This window comes from Procambarus clarkii, chromosome 52 (assembly GCF_040958095.1).
Source record: "Procambarus clarkii isolate CNS0578487 chromosome 52, FALCON_Pclarkii_2.0, whole genome shotgun sequence".
NCBI classification, from domain to species: Eukaryota; Metazoa; Arthropoda; class Malacostraca; order Decapoda; family Cambaridae; genus Procambarus; species Procambarus clarkii.
In genome coordinates this window covers 2,611,384-2,629,278 of record NC_091201.1, presented here as the reverse complement: position 1 = coordinate 2,629,278, position 17,895 = coordinate 2,611,384, and the positions used below count along the sequence as shown (strand labels likewise).

The following is a 17,895-nucleotide window of genomic DNA, read 5'->3' as shown; positions in this document are numbered from 1 at the left end:
TTTGTTTCCCCTTTTTAATGATTGCTGGCAAAATTTGAACTTCATTTACAAAAGGCCTGGATGCATTTGCAGGATTGCAATTCAGTCAAATTTGACTATTAGTAGTTTGGATAAGCGAGTGAGCTGCAACTCTTTATGCAGTTTGTTAAAATTTTGTAATTAAAGTGGTTTTCTATGTCTTTTTATCCTTTGCTGTTTGCAGAGTCTGTGGTGGTGCAGTATCTACAAGTGGCCTCTTCTAGTTGTCACACCCGTTGGTTCTACGGGAAGCCTGCAGGGGGTCTTCCCGGAAAGGTCGTGCCAGGGCTTGGGGTCATTCCCGTCATGGTAGGCCAGTGGTGCTAGTTTCAGAGACGGCGCAGCCTTCGGAACCGATGACGACTGATAAGCGCAGTGGTCGCTCTGCTCTTAAGTCTGTTTCTCGTAAGGGGCATCGGTCCATTCACGGTTCGTCCCATTGAAGTGGGGGGGGGGAGGGACACTTGCGCTGTTTGCTCATGCCTGGTCCCACAATTTGTGGGCATTTCAGGTTGTTTCTTGCAGCCTGCAGTGGCATTGGGTGCCCCCCCCACCTCCTCAGAGGTTTGGGGCTGGCAGGGCAGGCTTCTGTGCTCTATTGGGTCATTTTGGAGTGGGTTCGCTTGGGCATGGTCAAAACGACCTCAACCCTCAGGTGGGTTTCCTGCCTGTTTCCAGTTCCAAACCAGGACTGCGCAGACCTGCGGTTCATTCTGGACTTGTCCCGTCTGAACCCCTGGGTCTATTGCCCCTCCTTTCGAATGACTACTCTGTCCCAGGTCCATCTTCTATTGGAGCCGGGCACTTTGTGTCCCTGGACCTCCAGGACACGTACTGGCACATCCTGATTCAACCAGGGGTTCAGGGACTGGTTAGGTTTTGTTGTTAGGCATCAGGCTTACCGCTTTCATTGCCTTCCACTTTGCTTGAATCTGGCACCTCGTATTCACACACTTCATCCAGGTCATGGTGGCCCACTTGCGTCCGTTAGGGGTTCGGGTTCTAGCCTACCTTGACGACTGGTTGGTGTGGGCTCCCAGCCTATCCGCATGTCCGATTTGGTTCTTTCCCAGCTTGCCGGGTTTGGGTTCCTGGTGAACTGGAGGAAGTCCAGTTTGGGTCCCTCTCGGGATCGGTCTTTACTTGGGTATAGTGTGGGACTCTCGGACCACTTCCTTGTCTCTTCCTCTGGCAGCTCTGCTCCAGCTGCAGTCTGCTTTTGCCTGTTTCTAGGCGACTCCAGGGTCACGAGGCGGTTGCTCGAGGGTTTGTGCAGGAGTCTGAACTTTGCCATGTTAGTCTACCCGCCGGGTCGAGTTTGGCTTCGTTGGCAGTTCTGGTTCCTTCAGGGACGGCCCTTCTGCTTCACTCGCGATCGCTGGGTTCACCCTCTGGGCACCTTACATCAGCTGCTATGTCACCGGCTTCCTCTTTTTTTTTTTTTTTTTTTTTTTTTTTTTTTTTTGAGTTCAGTATCTTGGTGCCTACCCAAGCTCTCGTTAGGTGTGTTCATGGACGCATTGACTCTTTGCTGGGGCTTTGTGACCAGTGCTCACCAGGCTGGCCAGGGGCAGTGGGGTCCCATCCTTCCATCGGGCCCACAGCATGGTGCGGGTGCTTCGGAGGGTTCGGGCCGCTTACAGGTCGACGATACAGTTCTATTCGGACTGCTCCCCAGTGGTTCCTTGTCTGAACCACGGGGATTCAATGCAGTCCTTGGCTCTTTAGGGCTGGTTGCTTCGGGTGACAAATGCCGAGTTCTCGGGGTTTGGCTTTCCTGGCTGTTCACACACTGGGTGTGTCCAACATCCTGGTGGACGGAGTGTCAGGGTTCATTTCCCTGTCCACAGAATGGACTGTTGACGCCGACTTGTTCAGTTGGCTCTACCAGACGTACGGGCTCCTGGAGGTGGACCTCTTCGTATCGATGTGGTCGAGGCATCTCCCGATATATGTGGTGCTCTTCCCCAACTGTGAGGTCGTCAGGGTCGATGCCTTCAAACAGGACTGGTAGAGGTGGGGTTTCCAGTACTTCTTTTCCCCCCGGGTCCAGCTGTTGCTCCAGGTTCTAGCTCGCTTGGAGACTTACCAGGAGAGAGTAGTCCTCTTGGACCCTTGGTGGCTGGCCCATCCTTGGTTCAGGCACTGCTTGCTCGATGTTTGAACCTGGGGGTCTTCCCACGGCTCCGTCTCTTTCAGCAGATCGGGCCAGTCCATCATATAGCTGGTTCGATCTTCTCAAGTCTTCGCATCTGGTCTATCGCCATTTGTATGGTGAGCGGATGGCTTCATTGATGGTGTTCCACCTGCGTGTCTCGCTCGGCGGGAGTATGAAGTTCCCTGGCGGTTTTGTGAAGGCTTTCTTCCTTCCTTCCTTCAACAGGAAAAGTCCTGTTGGCATTGGCCTTTGGGGGTCGGGTTGGGGAGCATGATGCTCTCCTCCGGCGCAGGGGTTTCTACTCTTTTGGTCCTGGTGGAAGGTTTGTTTGTTTGTTTACAGCAATCTCCTCCTCTTCTGGTGAAGAATGAGACTGCTGCTTTCTGGAGGAGTCCTTGGGTTGTTGATGCTTGGTTTGTTCAGGGTACAGCATGTGTTGTGTCCTATTTTGGCTCTTCGCCGTTGCCTACACGCCATGGCCCCGGTGGCCAAGGATGCGCTTTGTGTTGACCCGGTTTCCCCGATTCCCTGTTCCAGGGCTCAGGTCTCCCAGGTCGTCCGCGAGGTTATTCAGTCCAGCCAGCCTGCGGTCTATCCTCATGCCCATGACGTTCATAAATTTGCTGCTTTGGCTGCCATTTTCGGTAACACATCTTAGGCCGACATTCAGGCACAGGGATTTTGAAGGTCGAACAGAGTCCTGGCCGCTCGCTACCTTGTCAATGTTCCTGGGCCTAGTCGGGCATGTGTCACTTTTGGTTGGCGATTGCAGCCAGTTGTCTCGACCGAGTTGTGGAGCGAGTGGTGACTGCCTCCCAGGAACGTCCTTGTTTTTGTCTTTGATCAAGTAGCTCCGTGGAGCCGAAGGGGGGGGGGGGGGCTTCCCCAGAAAACCAGCGTTGAATGCAATGAAACACCATTTTCTGGGCAAGACCTGGAGGCTCCCAGGCAACTCTCCCTCCAGTCAGCGGTTTCGTGGGTTTTTACATCCAGCCTCAGAACTAACAGGTTGGATAGCTGGCATGGGGGGTCTGGGGCTCCCCCTTCCCCCTCCCAGGGAGGGGGGAACTGCGCAGACAGCTTTGCAGTGACGATTGTGACATGCTCGTTTGCTCATATTTCGTTTGAGGAGTTCTGTCTAACAGTTCAGCTTTCAGTAGCAATATTTTAACCAGATAGTGTTTGTTTTGGGGCACCTACCTTTCTGGGTGCCTGACCCAGTCAATGGCAGACATAAAATGCTTCCAATCACATGGGGGGGGGGGATTCTATAGGCAATTGCTCCTCGTGCCTCTGGGGAGGGGGGGGGAGCTTCTGGCTCGTGGTTCCCGGTAGGCCTAGAACTATTCGCTTGACTGATGCCAGGTTCTAATACATTCATATCAGCCCGGATAGCTCCGGGGAGCCTCCAGGTCTCGCCCAGAAAATGCCATTTCATTATATTCAACGCTGTTTTTTTTTTTAGCTTAATTTTTTCCCAACTATAAAGTGAATAGTTGTTTAGTACATCAATGTTTGTACTATGGTGCACAGTTACAAAAAGTACTATCTTACAGGAGGATGGGTTGGATTATCTGGCATCTACACCTATCTGCATTAATCAGTTTAAAATTTATAGCATAAAAATTTAAATGTGCACTTTAAAACCTAGCATACAACCGCTTACCTGCATATTACCTAATCCATATTCACCAATACTGCACAAAGCAAAGGCTGAGGCTGCTTGTACTGTGTAATAATGAGTACAGTATCCTATACTGTAGTAGAAAGGAACTTTAGTGATACAGTAGCACTTTCAGCCTCCTATTTAATTATAAAGACATGCTTCAAAGTCACTCAGGTGGAGTATTTTCAAAATAGAGCAGTAATAATTTTGTATTATGTTTTGCAAGTTAAATTTGATCTTTCTAGGGTAATAAAGACACACCTGTAGCAAGAGCAGGTCCAAACTTCCAAGCCTGCATAAGAAGAGGAAAGTTCCAGGGGATGATCTGACCACACACTCCAATTGGTTCATGCCTTGTATATGCAAAGTGTGGACCATCAGTAGAAATGGTCTGACCATGAATTTTGTCGGCCCAACCCGCAAAGTAGCGAAGATTTTTAACGGTGAGTTCAACATCGACCGCAAAAGAATTCGTATAGGGCTTTCCATTATCAAGGGTCTCAAGACTCTGAAAAAAGGAAATTGATTCAACCACCACTCTTAAAACTTTAAAAGGAAAAATTATTTTGTGTAACATAAGAGCATACAAGCTCCAGAGAGCACTACAATGTTTTGCTGTGGTGAATCTTCATGACAGACTGCACAGCTGGTGGTTGGTATACAAGTACTGTAGGGGCTTATAAAGTCACTTAGAAATACTGTACAGGACGTAGTGTTGCACACAATTCACATCTAACAGTAAAAAAAACAAAAATCCAGTTCCTAATTGAAAACAATTTATTTTTTTCCAATTCCTAATGTACAGTAATTGAATCCTTTCTGGTGGAACTCCGTATCTTCCTGTGCTATCTACCTGCAGACCTCCAACCGCAGGTACCACACACCAGGCTCTCCTGAATCTCTAGCACCTGCTGGAGACCAGTACCAAAATCTGGCCCACTCAATAGAGGCAAGGGTAGTCTGGGGGTACTAGATCACAGTAACCAATGGGGAAAAAACACCAGAATGGTAGAGTGCAACAAAACAAGCAGCTGCTTTAGCCATACTTCCAACCCTGATTCAAGTTATGTACAGTCAGTGTCCAGGTTTAACTGCTAGTTAATTCCACATACCTCACACAAGAGGCAGCTCTGGCAACCCCAGACCTAGGAAAATACTGCTAGGGAAGGCATAAACTGCCACTGGAACTAGTCTGATCATTAACACAGGAAAAACAGCTTTTGTCAGTACAGATGGAGGGAGTTACACAGTGAAGCTTTATTTAAGCCATAGTATAGAGCAGGAGAGGCTTTCCACCTACTGTATAGCGTAATAAACCCAGACTCGCCAACCCACTGAAGCCGTAAATATCAAGAAAATACTTCAGTTTAAAATTCAGCTTGAAAAAAAATCTCAGGAATAATGGAAGGCTACTAGAAATATGGCCCCTTAGGTACATTTGGGTAAATTGAATAGGGTTTTCATCAGCAAGCTGTGTGCTCATCCATGCCAATGCTGAAACTCAATAAACTAGTCCCATCCTGCCAACCTGTTGCTAGCAGTGACAGGATTTATGTTATAGGCAGTTGGCAAGGGCAAGGCCTATTTTGCTGCCATGCTTCCACCTGATACATGCTCAATGAGGTGGAAAGGAAATTGGTGGGCATTTTGATTGCTAGATTGGAGGTCCCATTGAGTTTTTTAATATTCAGCTTGAGAACAGACTTTTCTAAACGTCTCGTCTTGGCCAGAAGGCTTATACCCCAGTGACTTCCTGCACCTTGTAAGTTCCTACAAAGGTGCTCTATGATTTACTTGTACCTTGTGTATCCTGCCTGGCTCCTGTAATCCTGATAGTGCACAAGATCACTACAACTTTAGGATTGGCAGTACAAGATACCTAAAAAGTATAACAAACCAAAGGTATCTAGTAGAAATATTAAATTTCTTATCAGTGGTAAGTGAACTATTCTAAATAGAATTCTTGGTGCACCTAGAGGCAGGACATGCCACAATCACTACCAATGGGCACCCAATCTTTGTCTGTGCATTAGTTGGCACCCAGTGTTTACTGCCTTGCACCAACATGTTATACAATCTATAGTTCTTAAATGTTTTAAAAAGGGGAAAAAAATTACCACTTACTGCTAGGTAAACTTTGTCACGTTCAATAAGATCAGCCAAACGGTATAGGAGGCGACCACGATCGCTTGCATCCATCTGCCGCCATTCTGAGTTGAGTTCAAAGGCTTGACGAGCTGCTTTCACTGCTTTGTCGACATCATCCTGTGATTGGAGGGAAGGCCTAAGTACTTAAAGTATTTATGCATAAATTACCTAACACCCTCACAACAAAGAACTTTAATGAAAACATGTATGCAAATTTGGAAGTACAGTACTGTATGCAAATATTAATACTGAAGTACAGTATACACTTTATGGAAAGGTAAAGCAAAGAAAATTGGTAATGGAGATACTGTAATGGAAAATGTCAATTGCATAGTGAGTGTGGGGTGTAATTACCCAAGTGTAATTACAGGATGAGAGCTATGCTCGTGGTGTCCCGTCTTCCCAGCACTCATTGTCATATAACACTTTGAAATTACCGACTGTTTTAGCTGCCACCACCACCTCGCCTAACTTGTTCCAACCGTCCACCACTGTTTGCAAAAGTGAATTTTTATATTTCTTTGGCATCTTTGTTTAGTTAGTTTTAAATCCATGACCTCTTGTTCTTGAAGTTTAAACGTAGGCCTATACTGTATACAAAGACTAAGAATAAAAGATAAATTATTATGCACAATACAGTACTGTACAACATAGTTATTAGAATATGAAAAGTTTAAAGTACTGTACAATATGAAAACATATCAATACACAAGAATTATTAGCCTAGAAACATTTAAAAACTTTTTACTAGGTGTAATACAGCATGCCATGCTGTCTTACTACAGTGTACCTAACTTGTTACTTTATCTACAAAGTAATTGTAGCTATCCACACTATTAAAATGAATATTTATTATACCCATTGTTACAAATAATATTGTGTTGTGGTGGGCTTCTATGGGGAACTGGTACTATTAAGGGGTAAGGGTAGTTAGAAGACAGAGTATCAAATATGGGAGAGCTAAAAGGCCCGGCCCCCAAAATAAACTATCCACCGTAATATTAATTGGCTACTAGACCATATATGTCAGTCTAAGGGTTGATCAATGCACTCCCACACAGGAAGAAGGGATACTCTGTAATTCATGTACTTATTTATTAACCCCTTAACAACCCCCCATATACACTCACACCAATAACAATAATAATAACTTTACCACCCTATCTTACGTTAAAAGCCTTGGTCCACATAGACAGGATACAAGGTTTACACTGAGAACAAGCTAGGGTAAAGTACTACTGGATAAGCACTGAAGCTGGATGCAGCTTAGGGTAGTGACACCACGTGGTACCCTAATACAAAACACAACACTTAGGGGTACCCAAAACACTGGCAAATACTACCCCCAGGTCTCACCAATCGTTACTACCAGAGTAGGCACACTTAAAAACACCATACAGCACTTAACTTGATGGTACAGGAACTTAAGGTAAGGGAAATAAGTAAGAAGAGAAGGGAGGAGAGTAGGGGTGTAGCCACAGAGTAGGTCTCGTCCCCACGAACGCCAGCCAGAGAAGAACGCTCCTAGCGACCAGCTAGGCCTCCCGCATGTCGTGGTGCCGGAAGGAGCCTAATTGATCGTGCAGCTAAGCACATTAAAGATCTTCCCCTATGCAACGTATTGTTACTTTACAAACGATTAGAAAGTATTAGTAAGCAAAGTTGGTGCCTTTGTTATTATTTAATAATCAACCCCCCAGCTCAGTCTTTAAATGCTCTTTGAGAAACAAGAATAGTCTTACGTCGGGCAGGGAAGATACAAACAATTGCCGCTCGTGATGCACTCAACTGTACTACCAGAAAGTTTAATAGCTCAATTTTGATCTCTGGTTTCCACTGGAGAACCCAGGGTCGTAACACCCATTAAAACGTAAATCTGAGGTATCAAATAAAATAATATATGTTGTATATGCAGTGACACCTCGGCTTATGAATGTCCCTCTTTACAAATTTTTTGGGTCATGAACCCAATTTATTCGTAAAATTTGAATTGGATTTCAGGTTTTGCCTCGAGTTACGTAGTTTGTTGATACACATATGGGCGACCTAGTGTATGGTTCCTAGTGGCACGGTCGCCCGCGCTTCAGTTTACCAGTGTCTCCCGCTTAGTGACTATCGTACTTGAATTCTTTGTAAAGAATTTCAGTGTTTCTGCTTTTTTGGGTTTTGAACATAAAAGTAATTATATATCATGCCATGGGTCCCAGGAAAAACAGTGGTAAGGTTCAACCTAAGAAAACACACGTGAGGATGACCAGAGGAAAGTCAAGAGATCATTCGTAAAAATGAAAATAGTACACGGGTTGTTGAACTAGCTAGGCAGTACAACGAATCTATGTCAATGATATGCACTGTAATTGCTAAGAAAAAGGATATTATGAGTGCTAAAGAACACAAACATTATGTTGAAAGGTTATTAATTTGGATACACAACAAGGAGTTAGCAGGTAATAGCATTTCAGAGCATTTGTGAAAAAACAAGGCTATTACATGAAGATCTTATAAAAAAAAAACTGGAATGAGTGATGCAGATACAAAGAGAGTTTAGGGCAAGCAGGGGATGGTTTGAGAAATTTAGAAAAAAAAGCAGCAGTCACAGTGTTGTGCAAGTTGTGAGTTGTATGTTGCGAGTTGGTGGAGGAACACGGGGAAGAACTGATGGAATTTTTTTCAGGAGAGGAGTTTAGTTCATTTATTATGCACCCCATGCCCATCTTGTGGGCAGTAGTGGAAAGTGTTACACAGAGGCACATAATGAGCTTAGGGACTGAACCCCACAATTCATTTAGCTGAGCCAGTTACAATCTTGATGAACTTGCCACAGAATTCAAGTAGTACAGAATGTCCTTTCCTCAACAATTAAGAAATGGTGTAGACTATGGTAAGAAATGCAAACTTTTGTTGAAACTACTCACCCACAGCAAGCTGAAATAGGTCATTGCCTCAACCTTTTTAATGACACTGATGCCTCACTACAGACAAGTGTTACAATGTAGGGAAAAAAGTCTGTATGGAAAGGTTTTTAGTAAGACAAGCAAACAGTGAGCCACAACCAGGTGGTAGTGGCATGCAGGCAAAACAGAGTACTCGAGAGAAGTCATCACTGCCTGATGTTATAATGGAAGGAGACTTCCCTTCCAAACCACTAACACCTCTCCTCCTCCCCCTTCTCCTCACCATCTTTCCATATGCCAACAGGAGTCATCAATAAAGGTAAGCTATAACTTACATGCTATAGTACAGTACTAAATATTTCTGCTTATTAGGTATGAAATGTATTTTGAAGTTAGTAATATTTTTGGGAGTGTGGAACGGATTAATTCAATTTACTTATGGGAAATTTTTTCGATTTGTAAATTTTCGGGTTACGAACCGTCTCTGGGAACAGATCAAATTTGTAAATGAGGGGGCCACTGTATATACATTGCGTACTTATATGTGCACATACCAAAGGGGTAAGGTCAATTTTTCAAATGATAATCAATTAATTACTGGATAAAAGGACAATTAAACTATAGTACTGTACTGTATTTTCACTTGCTTCGTACAATACATCAGTGAATAGATATAATTACCAATACATGTAACTACACAAGTAAAACAATGTGTGAAGTAGATTACACTTACTTTGGTACCCTCCTCCACCATAGTGATGACCTCTCCTGTAGTTGGATTGACAGTTGGGAACTGCTTCCCATTCAAGGATTTATGGAACTCATTATTGATGAAGATCTGAAAATTACAATATTGTACAGTTAGTTGATATACAATTAAAATATGCACAGTATAGTTTATTTTTTTTTTAATGGAAGTACAGTACTGAATATTAATCCACATCTTCTGCTTGTTTCAACTTTCCTGCTGTTGATAGCAAGTTGCCTTGGGAGGAGGAGAAAAAAAAAGCCAGAACCTCAAGTCCTTTAGTCGTCTAATATAGTGCAGAGGCAGTATATTATGGCTCATTACTCAAACATGTTATCCCTTGGTTCATAATGCTACTTATACTTAACCTGACATACTTAATGCAGTCAGTTGACAACCAAATGGTCCTGGGTTTGATTCTCAGGCAAGAGGAGACAGTTGGCAAGCTTCCTTTCACCTAATACCTCTTCACTAACACTAAAATGTCTAGGTGTTTTGCAACTGGTTCGAGTTTTAATTTTTTTTTTTTTTAATATTTTTGGGAACGGTAACCAACTACTCCAACAAAGGCCTTACGGTGGATGTGGTATACATGGATTTTGCTAAAGCCTTTGATAAGCTGCCACATGAAAAACTGGCAAGGAAATTACAGGCTCATGGAATAAATGGTAAAATATTAGAATGGATAAAACAATGGTTGAAAGAAAGAAAAAGGGTCGTATTAAATGAGTACGAGTCTGAATGAAGAAATGTGATAAGAGTGCCTCAGGAGTCCATTTTGGGGCCTGCTCTTTTTGTCATATACATCAGTGACAGGAGAATATTACAAAACCACATCAAATTTGCAGACACAGATTTATGGTAAAGTAAGAAATAATGATATTGAAACATTACAGAGATATCTACTGTACATGAACTCCACAAATAGTCAGAAGACTAGCAAATGCTTTTTAATATCTACAAATGCAAGACCATGTATGTGGGGCATAACCCATGCTATGACTACCAAATTAATAACATTATATTAGAACAGATTGATGAAAAAGACCTTGGAGTCAAAATCCACCACTTGTTAGAATTTGCACAACAGTCAGAAAAGTTAACCAAACCCTTGGCATAATCGAGCGTACTTTTGACTTTGAGAAAGTAATTATTCACCTGAATAAATATCTGGTACATCCCCATTTGGATTACTGTATCCAAGCATGGAGACCTCATTTTCAGGAGGCAATGTCACCTATGCACTTATTTAATAAGTCAATATTGACTTTACGAATTTGCGAGAACGGGTTGCACACCGCCATGTGCCCAGCTTCCCGTCCCGCTCCACTCCACCATGTGCCCAGCTTCCCGCCCCACTCCACACAACATGCCCAGCTTCCCATCCCGCTCCACTCCACCATGTGCCCAGCTTCCCGTCCCGCTCCACTCCACCATGTGCCCAGCTTCCCGCCCCACTCCACACCACATGCCCAGCTTCCCGTCCCGCTCCACTCCTCCATGTGCCCAGCTTCCCGCCCCACCACATTCTCTGTTTATTAATACCTGTAATTATACTCTTCAGTTCCTCCATGCTCATTTTCTGGATGACATTATCTCCAGTCTGATATGCCTGTATCAGCAAATTGGTTTCAAACAGGCAAAATGTAGTGGTTTCCGAGCTGCACACTTCAATTTGCATAACAGGATAAGTACAGTACAGTGGGGCCTCGATTTACGATGGTAATCCGTTCCCAGAGACGTATCATAAGTCGAAATATTGTAAGTCGAAGAGATTTTTCCCCATAAGAAATAAAGGGAATTGAATTAATCTGTTCCCCACCCTCCAAAATATTAACTTACAAATAAATTTTATACTGAATACATTTTTTTTTCTCTAACTAAAATACAGTACATACATACAGTATGTTCATCTTACCTTTATGGAGGACTCTTGATGGCATATGGAAGATGGTGAGGAGGGGAAGGAGGAGAGGTGTTACTGTTTGGAAGGGAGTTCCCTTCCATTATAACATCAGGCAGTGAGGACTTTTCTGAGATACTCTCTGGCATGTTTTGCCTGCATACCACTAGGACCTGCTTGTGGCTCGCTGCTTGCTTGTCTTACTAAGAATCTGTCTAAAGACACTTTTTTTCCCTACATTTTAACACTTGTCTGTAGTAAGATATCACATTGTCATTTAAAGGTCAATGCAATGGACTGCTACAGCTTTATCTGGGAGAGTTTTTTCAACAAAACTTTGCAGTTCTTCCCATACTTCACACATTTTCTTAATGAGGAAGGGACATCCTCTACTGCCTCTACTCTCAACTATTTTCTTAGGTTGAACCTTACCACTGACTTTCTTGGGACCCATGGCATGATATATAATAATCAATTTTGTTTAAAAAGCAAAAAATCGCCACAAAAAGAATTTCTCATAAGCGTGATCGTCACTAAGCGGGCAGCTCAAGAAAACTGAGGCAGGTCGGCCCGTATGTCTAGGAACCACGCGCTCGGTCGACCCAAATGTGTACAAACAAATATCGTTAGTCGACGACACTGTCGTAAGTAGTCGCAATTTTTCTATCAAATTTACATCGTAACTCGAAATTATCGTAAGTCGGGGCAATTGTAAGTCGAGGTGCCACTGTATTAGATTTGAGTTGTATACAGTATATGGGTGTGGTTTACTTGACATTTATCAATGGATTTAATGAATGGGAAATTGTCAGACAGGAACCCTGTCAGGCTGATTGTGGTCTACCCTAAACCGGTGATGGGTCTTGGATACCTGATTTTCCCGAGGGCCACTAACCCTAGTGGCCTCGACAAGGACAGGAAGCTGGTGGCTTGTCGAATTCTCCCCTTCCCCATTTGCCTTGATTATCTTTTCCAGGTAGATTTCAAAACTTAACAGTTTTGGCATTAACGGCTTTGGCGGGTAGGCAGTTCCATGGGTTATTAACCCTGTGGATGAAAAAGCATCTCGCTGTTCTCAGTCCAACATTGTGGCTTGTTGAGCTTGAAACCATTGCTCCTTGTTTGTGTTACATCTGACCTTTTGAAGAAATTGTCCGGATGAACATCCTCTAACTTGTTCGGTATTTTAAGTTTCAGTGAGATCTGCCCTGTTGTGCCTGATCTGCAGTGTTGTTAGCCCTGTGGCCTTCAACTATTTCTGATACGTGACATGACTTAGCTCGGTAATTACTTTTGTTGCCCGGTGTTGCACTTTCTCTAGACCATCAATGTCCTCCTGCGGTGTGGAGTGGGGCGGGGCCGGAAGCTGGGCACGTGGTGGAGTGGGGCGGGGCCGGAAGCTGGGCACGTGGTGGAGTGGGGCGGGGCCGGAAGCTGGGCACGTGGTGGAGTGGGGCGGGGCCGGAAGCTGGGCACGTGGTGGAGTGGGGCGGGACGGGAAGCTGGGCACGTGGTGGAGTGGGGCGGGACGGGAAGCTGGGCACGTGGTGGAGTGGGGCGGGACGGGAAGCTGGGCACGTGGTGGAGTGGGGCGGGACGGGAAGCTGGGCACGTGGTGGAGTGGGGCGGGACGGGAAGCTGGGCACGTGGTGGAGTGGGGCGGGACGGGAAGCTGGGCACGTGGTGGAGTGGGGCGGGACGGGAAGCTGGGCACGTGGTGGAGTGGGGCGGGACGGGAAGCTGGGCACGTGGTGGAGTGGGGCGGGACGGGAAGCTGGGCACGTGGTGGAGTGGGGCGGGACGGGAAGCTGGGCACACGGTGGAGTGGAGCGGGACGGGAAGCTGGGCACACGGTGGAGTGGAGCGGGACGGGAAGCTGGGCACACGGTGGAGTGGAGCGGGACGGGAAGCTGGGCACACGGTGGAGTGGAGCGGGACGGGAAGCTGGGCACACGGTGGAGTGGAGCGGGACGGGAAGCTGGGCACACGGTGGAGTGGAGCGGGACGGGAAGCTGGGCACACGGTGGAGTGGAGCGGGACGGGAAGCTGGGCACACGGTGGAGTGGAGCGGGACGGGAAGCTGGGCACACGGTGGAGTGGAGCGGGACGGGAAGCTGGGCACACGGTGGAGTGGAGCGGGACGGGAAGCTGGGCACACGGTGGAGTGGAGCGGGACGGGAAGCTGGGCACACGGTGGAGTGGAGCGGGACGGGAAGCTGGGCACACGGTGGAGTGGAGCGGGACGGGAAGCTGGGCACACGGTGGAGTGGAGCGGGACGGGAAGCTGGGCACACGGTGGAGTGGAGCGGGACGGGAAGCTGGGCACACGGTGGAGTGGAGCGGGACGGGAAGCTGGGCACACGGTGGAGTGGAGCGGGACGGGAAGCTGGGCACACGGTGGAGTGGAGCGGGACGGGAAGCTGGGCACACGGTGGAGTGGAGCGGGACGGGAAGCTGGGCACACGGTGGAGTGGAGCGGGACGGGAAGCTGGGCACACGGTGGAGTGGAGCGGGACGGGAAGCTGGGCACACGGTGGAGTGGAGCGGGACGGGAAGCTGGGCACACGGTGGAGTGGAGCGGGACGGGAAGCTGGGCACACGGTGGAGTGGAGCGGGACGGGAAGCTGGGCACACGGTGGAGTGGAGCGGGACGGGAAGCTGGGCACACGGTGGAGTGGAGCGGGACGGGAAGCTGGGCACACGGTGGAGTGGAGCGGGACGGGAAGCTGGGCACACGGTGGAGTGGAGCGGGACGGGAAGCTGGGCACACGGTGGAGTGGAGCGGGACGGGAAGCTGGGCACACGGTGGAGTGGAGCGGGACGGGAAGCTGGGCACACGGTGGAGTGGAGCGGGACGGGAAGCTGGGCACACGGTGGAGCGGGACGGGAAGCTGGGCACACGGTGGAGTGGAGCGGGACGGGAAGCTGGGCACACGGTGGAGCGGAGCGGGACGGGAAGCTGGGCACACGGTGGAGCGGGACGGGAAGCTGGGCACGTGGTGGTGTGGAGCGGGGCCGGAAGCTGACATATGGTGGTGTGGGGCGGGCCGGGAAGCTGGGCACGTGGTAGAGTGAAGCGGGGCTGGAAGCTGGGCACGTGGTAGAGTGAAGCGGGGCTGGAAGCTGGGCACGTGGTAGAGTGAAGCGGGGCTGGAAGCTGGGCACGTGGTAGAGTGAAGCGGGGCTGGAAGCTGGGCACGTGGTAGAGTGAAGCGGGGCTAGAAGCTGGGCACGTGGTAGAGTGAAGCGGGGCTAGAAGCTGGGCACGTGGTAGAGTGAAGCGGGGCTGGAAGCTGGGCATGTGGTGGAATGAAGCGGGGCTGGAAGCTGGGCACGTGGTGGAATGAAGCGGGGCTGGAAGCTGGGCACATGGTGGAATGAAGCGGGGCGAGAAGCTGGGCACGTGGTGGAATGAAGCGGGGCGGGAAGCTGGGCACGTGCTAAAGTGAAGCGGGGCACGTGGTAGAGTGGAGTGAAGTGGGGCTGGAAGCTGGGCACGTGGTGGAATGAAGCGGGGCGGGAAGCTGGGCACGTGCTAAAGTGAAGCGGGGCACGTGGTAGAGTGGAGTGAAGTGGGGCTGGAAGCTGGGCACGTCGTGGAATGAAGCGGGGCGAGAAGCTGGGCACGTGGTGGAATGAAGCGGGGCGGGAAGCTGGGCACGTGGTAGAGTGAAGCTGGGCACGTGGTAGAGTGAAGCTGGGCACGTGGTAGAGTGAAGCTGGGCACGTGGTAGAGTGAAGCGGGGCTGAAAGCTGGGCACGTGGTAGAGTGAAGCGGGGCTGAAAGCTGGGCACGTGGTAGAGTGAAGCGGGGCTGGAAGCTGGGCACGTGGTAGAGTGAAGCGGGGATGGAGGCTGGGCACGTGGTAGAGTGAAGCGGGGCTGAAAGCTGGGCACGTGGTAGAGTGAAGCGGGGCTGAAAGCTGGGCACGTGGTAGAGTGAAGCGGGGCTGAAAGCTGGGCACGTGGTAGAGTGAAGTGAAGCGGGGCTGGAAGCTGGGCACGTGGTAGAGTGAAGCGGGGCTGGAAGGTGGGCACGTGGCAGAGTGAAGCGGGGCTGGAAGCTGGGCACGTGGTAGAGTGAAGCGGGGCTGGAAGCTGGGCACGTGGTAGAGTGAAGCGGGGCTGGAAGCTGGGCACGTGGTAGAGTGAAGCGGGGCTGGAAGCTGGGCACGTGGTAGAGTGAAGTGAAGCGGGGTGGGAAGCTGGGCACATGGTAGAGTGGAGTTGGGGGTGGTGTTTGGCATGCCCTGCGAGTGAAAATACCCCCCACCACCCCGCGAGTGAAAATACCCCCCCCCCCCCACTCCGCGAGTGAAAATAACCCCCCCCCCACTCCGCGAGTGAAAATACCCCCCACCCACCAGCCCCGCGAGTGAAAATACCCCCCCCCCAACCCGCCCCACGAGTGAGAATAACCCCCCCCCCCATCGCCCCGCGAGTGAGAAGAACCCCCCCCCCCCGCCCCGCGAGTGAGAATACCCCCCCCCCCCCCGCCCCACGAGTGAGAATAACCCCCCGCCCCCCCCCCTGCGAGCGAGAACCCCCCGCCCCCCCCCCGCGAGTGAGAATACCCCCCCCCCCCCCGCGAGTGAGAATACCCCTCCCCCACCCCGCGAGTGAGAATACCCCTCCCCCACCCCACGAGTGAGCATACCCCTCCCCCACCCCTCGAGTGAGAATACCTCCCCCCCACCCCTCGAGTGAGAATACCCCCCCCCCCACCCCTCGAGTGAGAATACCCCCCCCCTTCACCCCTCGAGTGAGAATACTCCCCCCCACCCCTCGAGTGAGAATACCCCCCCCCACCCCTCGAGTGAGAATACCCCCCCCCACCCCTCGAGTGAGAATACCCCCCCCCCCCCACCCCTCGAGTGAGAATACCCCCCCCCCACCCCTCGAGTGAGAATACCCCCCCCCACCCCTCGAGTGAGAATACCCCCCCCCCCACCCCTCGAGTGAGAATACCAACACAAATGAGAATAACCCCCCCCTCCGCCCCGCGAGAGAGAATACCCCCCACCCCACGAGTGAGAATAACCCCCCCCCCCACCCCACGAGTGAGAATAACCCCCCCCCCACCCCACGAGTGAGAATAAAGCGAGTGAGAATACCCCCACCCCACCCCACGAGTGAGAATAAAGCGAGTGAGAATAACCCCCCCCCCGCCCCTCGAGTGAGAATAACCCCCCCCCCCCCCGCCCCGCGAGTGAGAATAACCCCCCCTACCTTACCCCACGAGTGAGAATAACCCCCCCCCCGCCCCTCGAGTGAGAATAACCCCCCCCCGCCCCGCGAGTGAGAATAACCCCCCCCCCCTACCCCACCCCACGAGTGAGAATAACCCCCCCCCCCCCGCCCCTCGAGTGAGAATAACTCCCCCCCCCGCCCCGCGAGTGAGAATAACTCCCCCCCCCCGCCCCGCGAGTGAGAATAACCCCCCCCCCCCGCCCCGCGAGTGAGAATAACCCCCCCCCCCGCCCCGCGAGTGAGAATAACCCCCCCCCCCACCCCACGAGTGAGAATACCCCCCCCCACCCCACGAGTGAGAATACCCCCCCCCACCCCACGAGTGAGAATACCCCCCCACCCCACGAGTGAGAATACCCTCCCCCCCTCCCCACGAGTGAGAATACCCTCCCCCCCCCCTCCCCACGAGTGAGAATACCCTCCCCCCCCTCCCCACGAGTGAGAACACCCCCACCCCACCCACGAGTGAGAATACCCCCCACCCACGAGTGAGAATACCCTCCCCCCACCCCACGAGTGAGAATACCCTCCCCCCACCCCACGAGTGAGAATACCCTCCCCCCACCCCACGAGTGAGAATACCCTCCCCCCACCCCACGAGTGAGAATACCCTCCCCCCACCCCACGAGTGAGAATACCCCCCCCCCCACCCCACGAGTGAGAATACCCTCCCCCCACCCCACGAGTGAGAATACCCCCCCCCCACCCCACGAGTGAGAATACACCCCCCCCCACCCCACGAGTGAGAATACCCTCCCCCCACCCCACGAGTGAGAATACCCCCCCCCCCACCCCACGAGTGAGAATACCCTCCCCCCACCCCACGAGTGAGAATACCCCCCCCCCCCCCCACCCCACGAGTGAGAATACCCCCACCCCCACCCCACGAGTGAGAATACCCTCCCCCCACCCCACGAGTGAGAATACCCCCCCCCCCACCCCACGAGTGAGAATACCCCCACCCCCACCCCACGAGTGAGAATATCCGGGCATCAGAAATAACATGATGTTTAACAGTGATAAATTCCAGGTACTCAGGTACGGTAAAAATGAGGACCTTAAACATAATACAGGGTACAAGACACAATCAAATGTACCCATAGTAGGAAA

General features: G+C 50.2%; 1 protein-coding gene across 1 annotated transcript in view; it reads right to left on the bottom strand.

Annotated features, from left to right (window-relative positions):
* Aldh (Aldehyde dehydrogenase) overlaps nt 1-17,895 on the bottom strand; it is a 44,306-nt gene that overhangs the window by 11,714 nt on the left and 14,697 nt on the right. The window contains exons 2-4 of the mRNA XM_045751004.2: nt 9,618-9,722; nt 5,967-6,107; nt 4,104-4,350 (exon numbers count right to left, since the gene is read on the bottom strand). Coding sequence (XP_045606960.2) covers nt 4,104-4,350; nt 5,967-6,107; nt 9,618-9,722 — 493 coding nt within the window. The remainder of the gene's footprint in view (nt 1-4,103; nt 4,351-5,966; nt 6,108-9,617; nt 9,723-17,895) is intronic.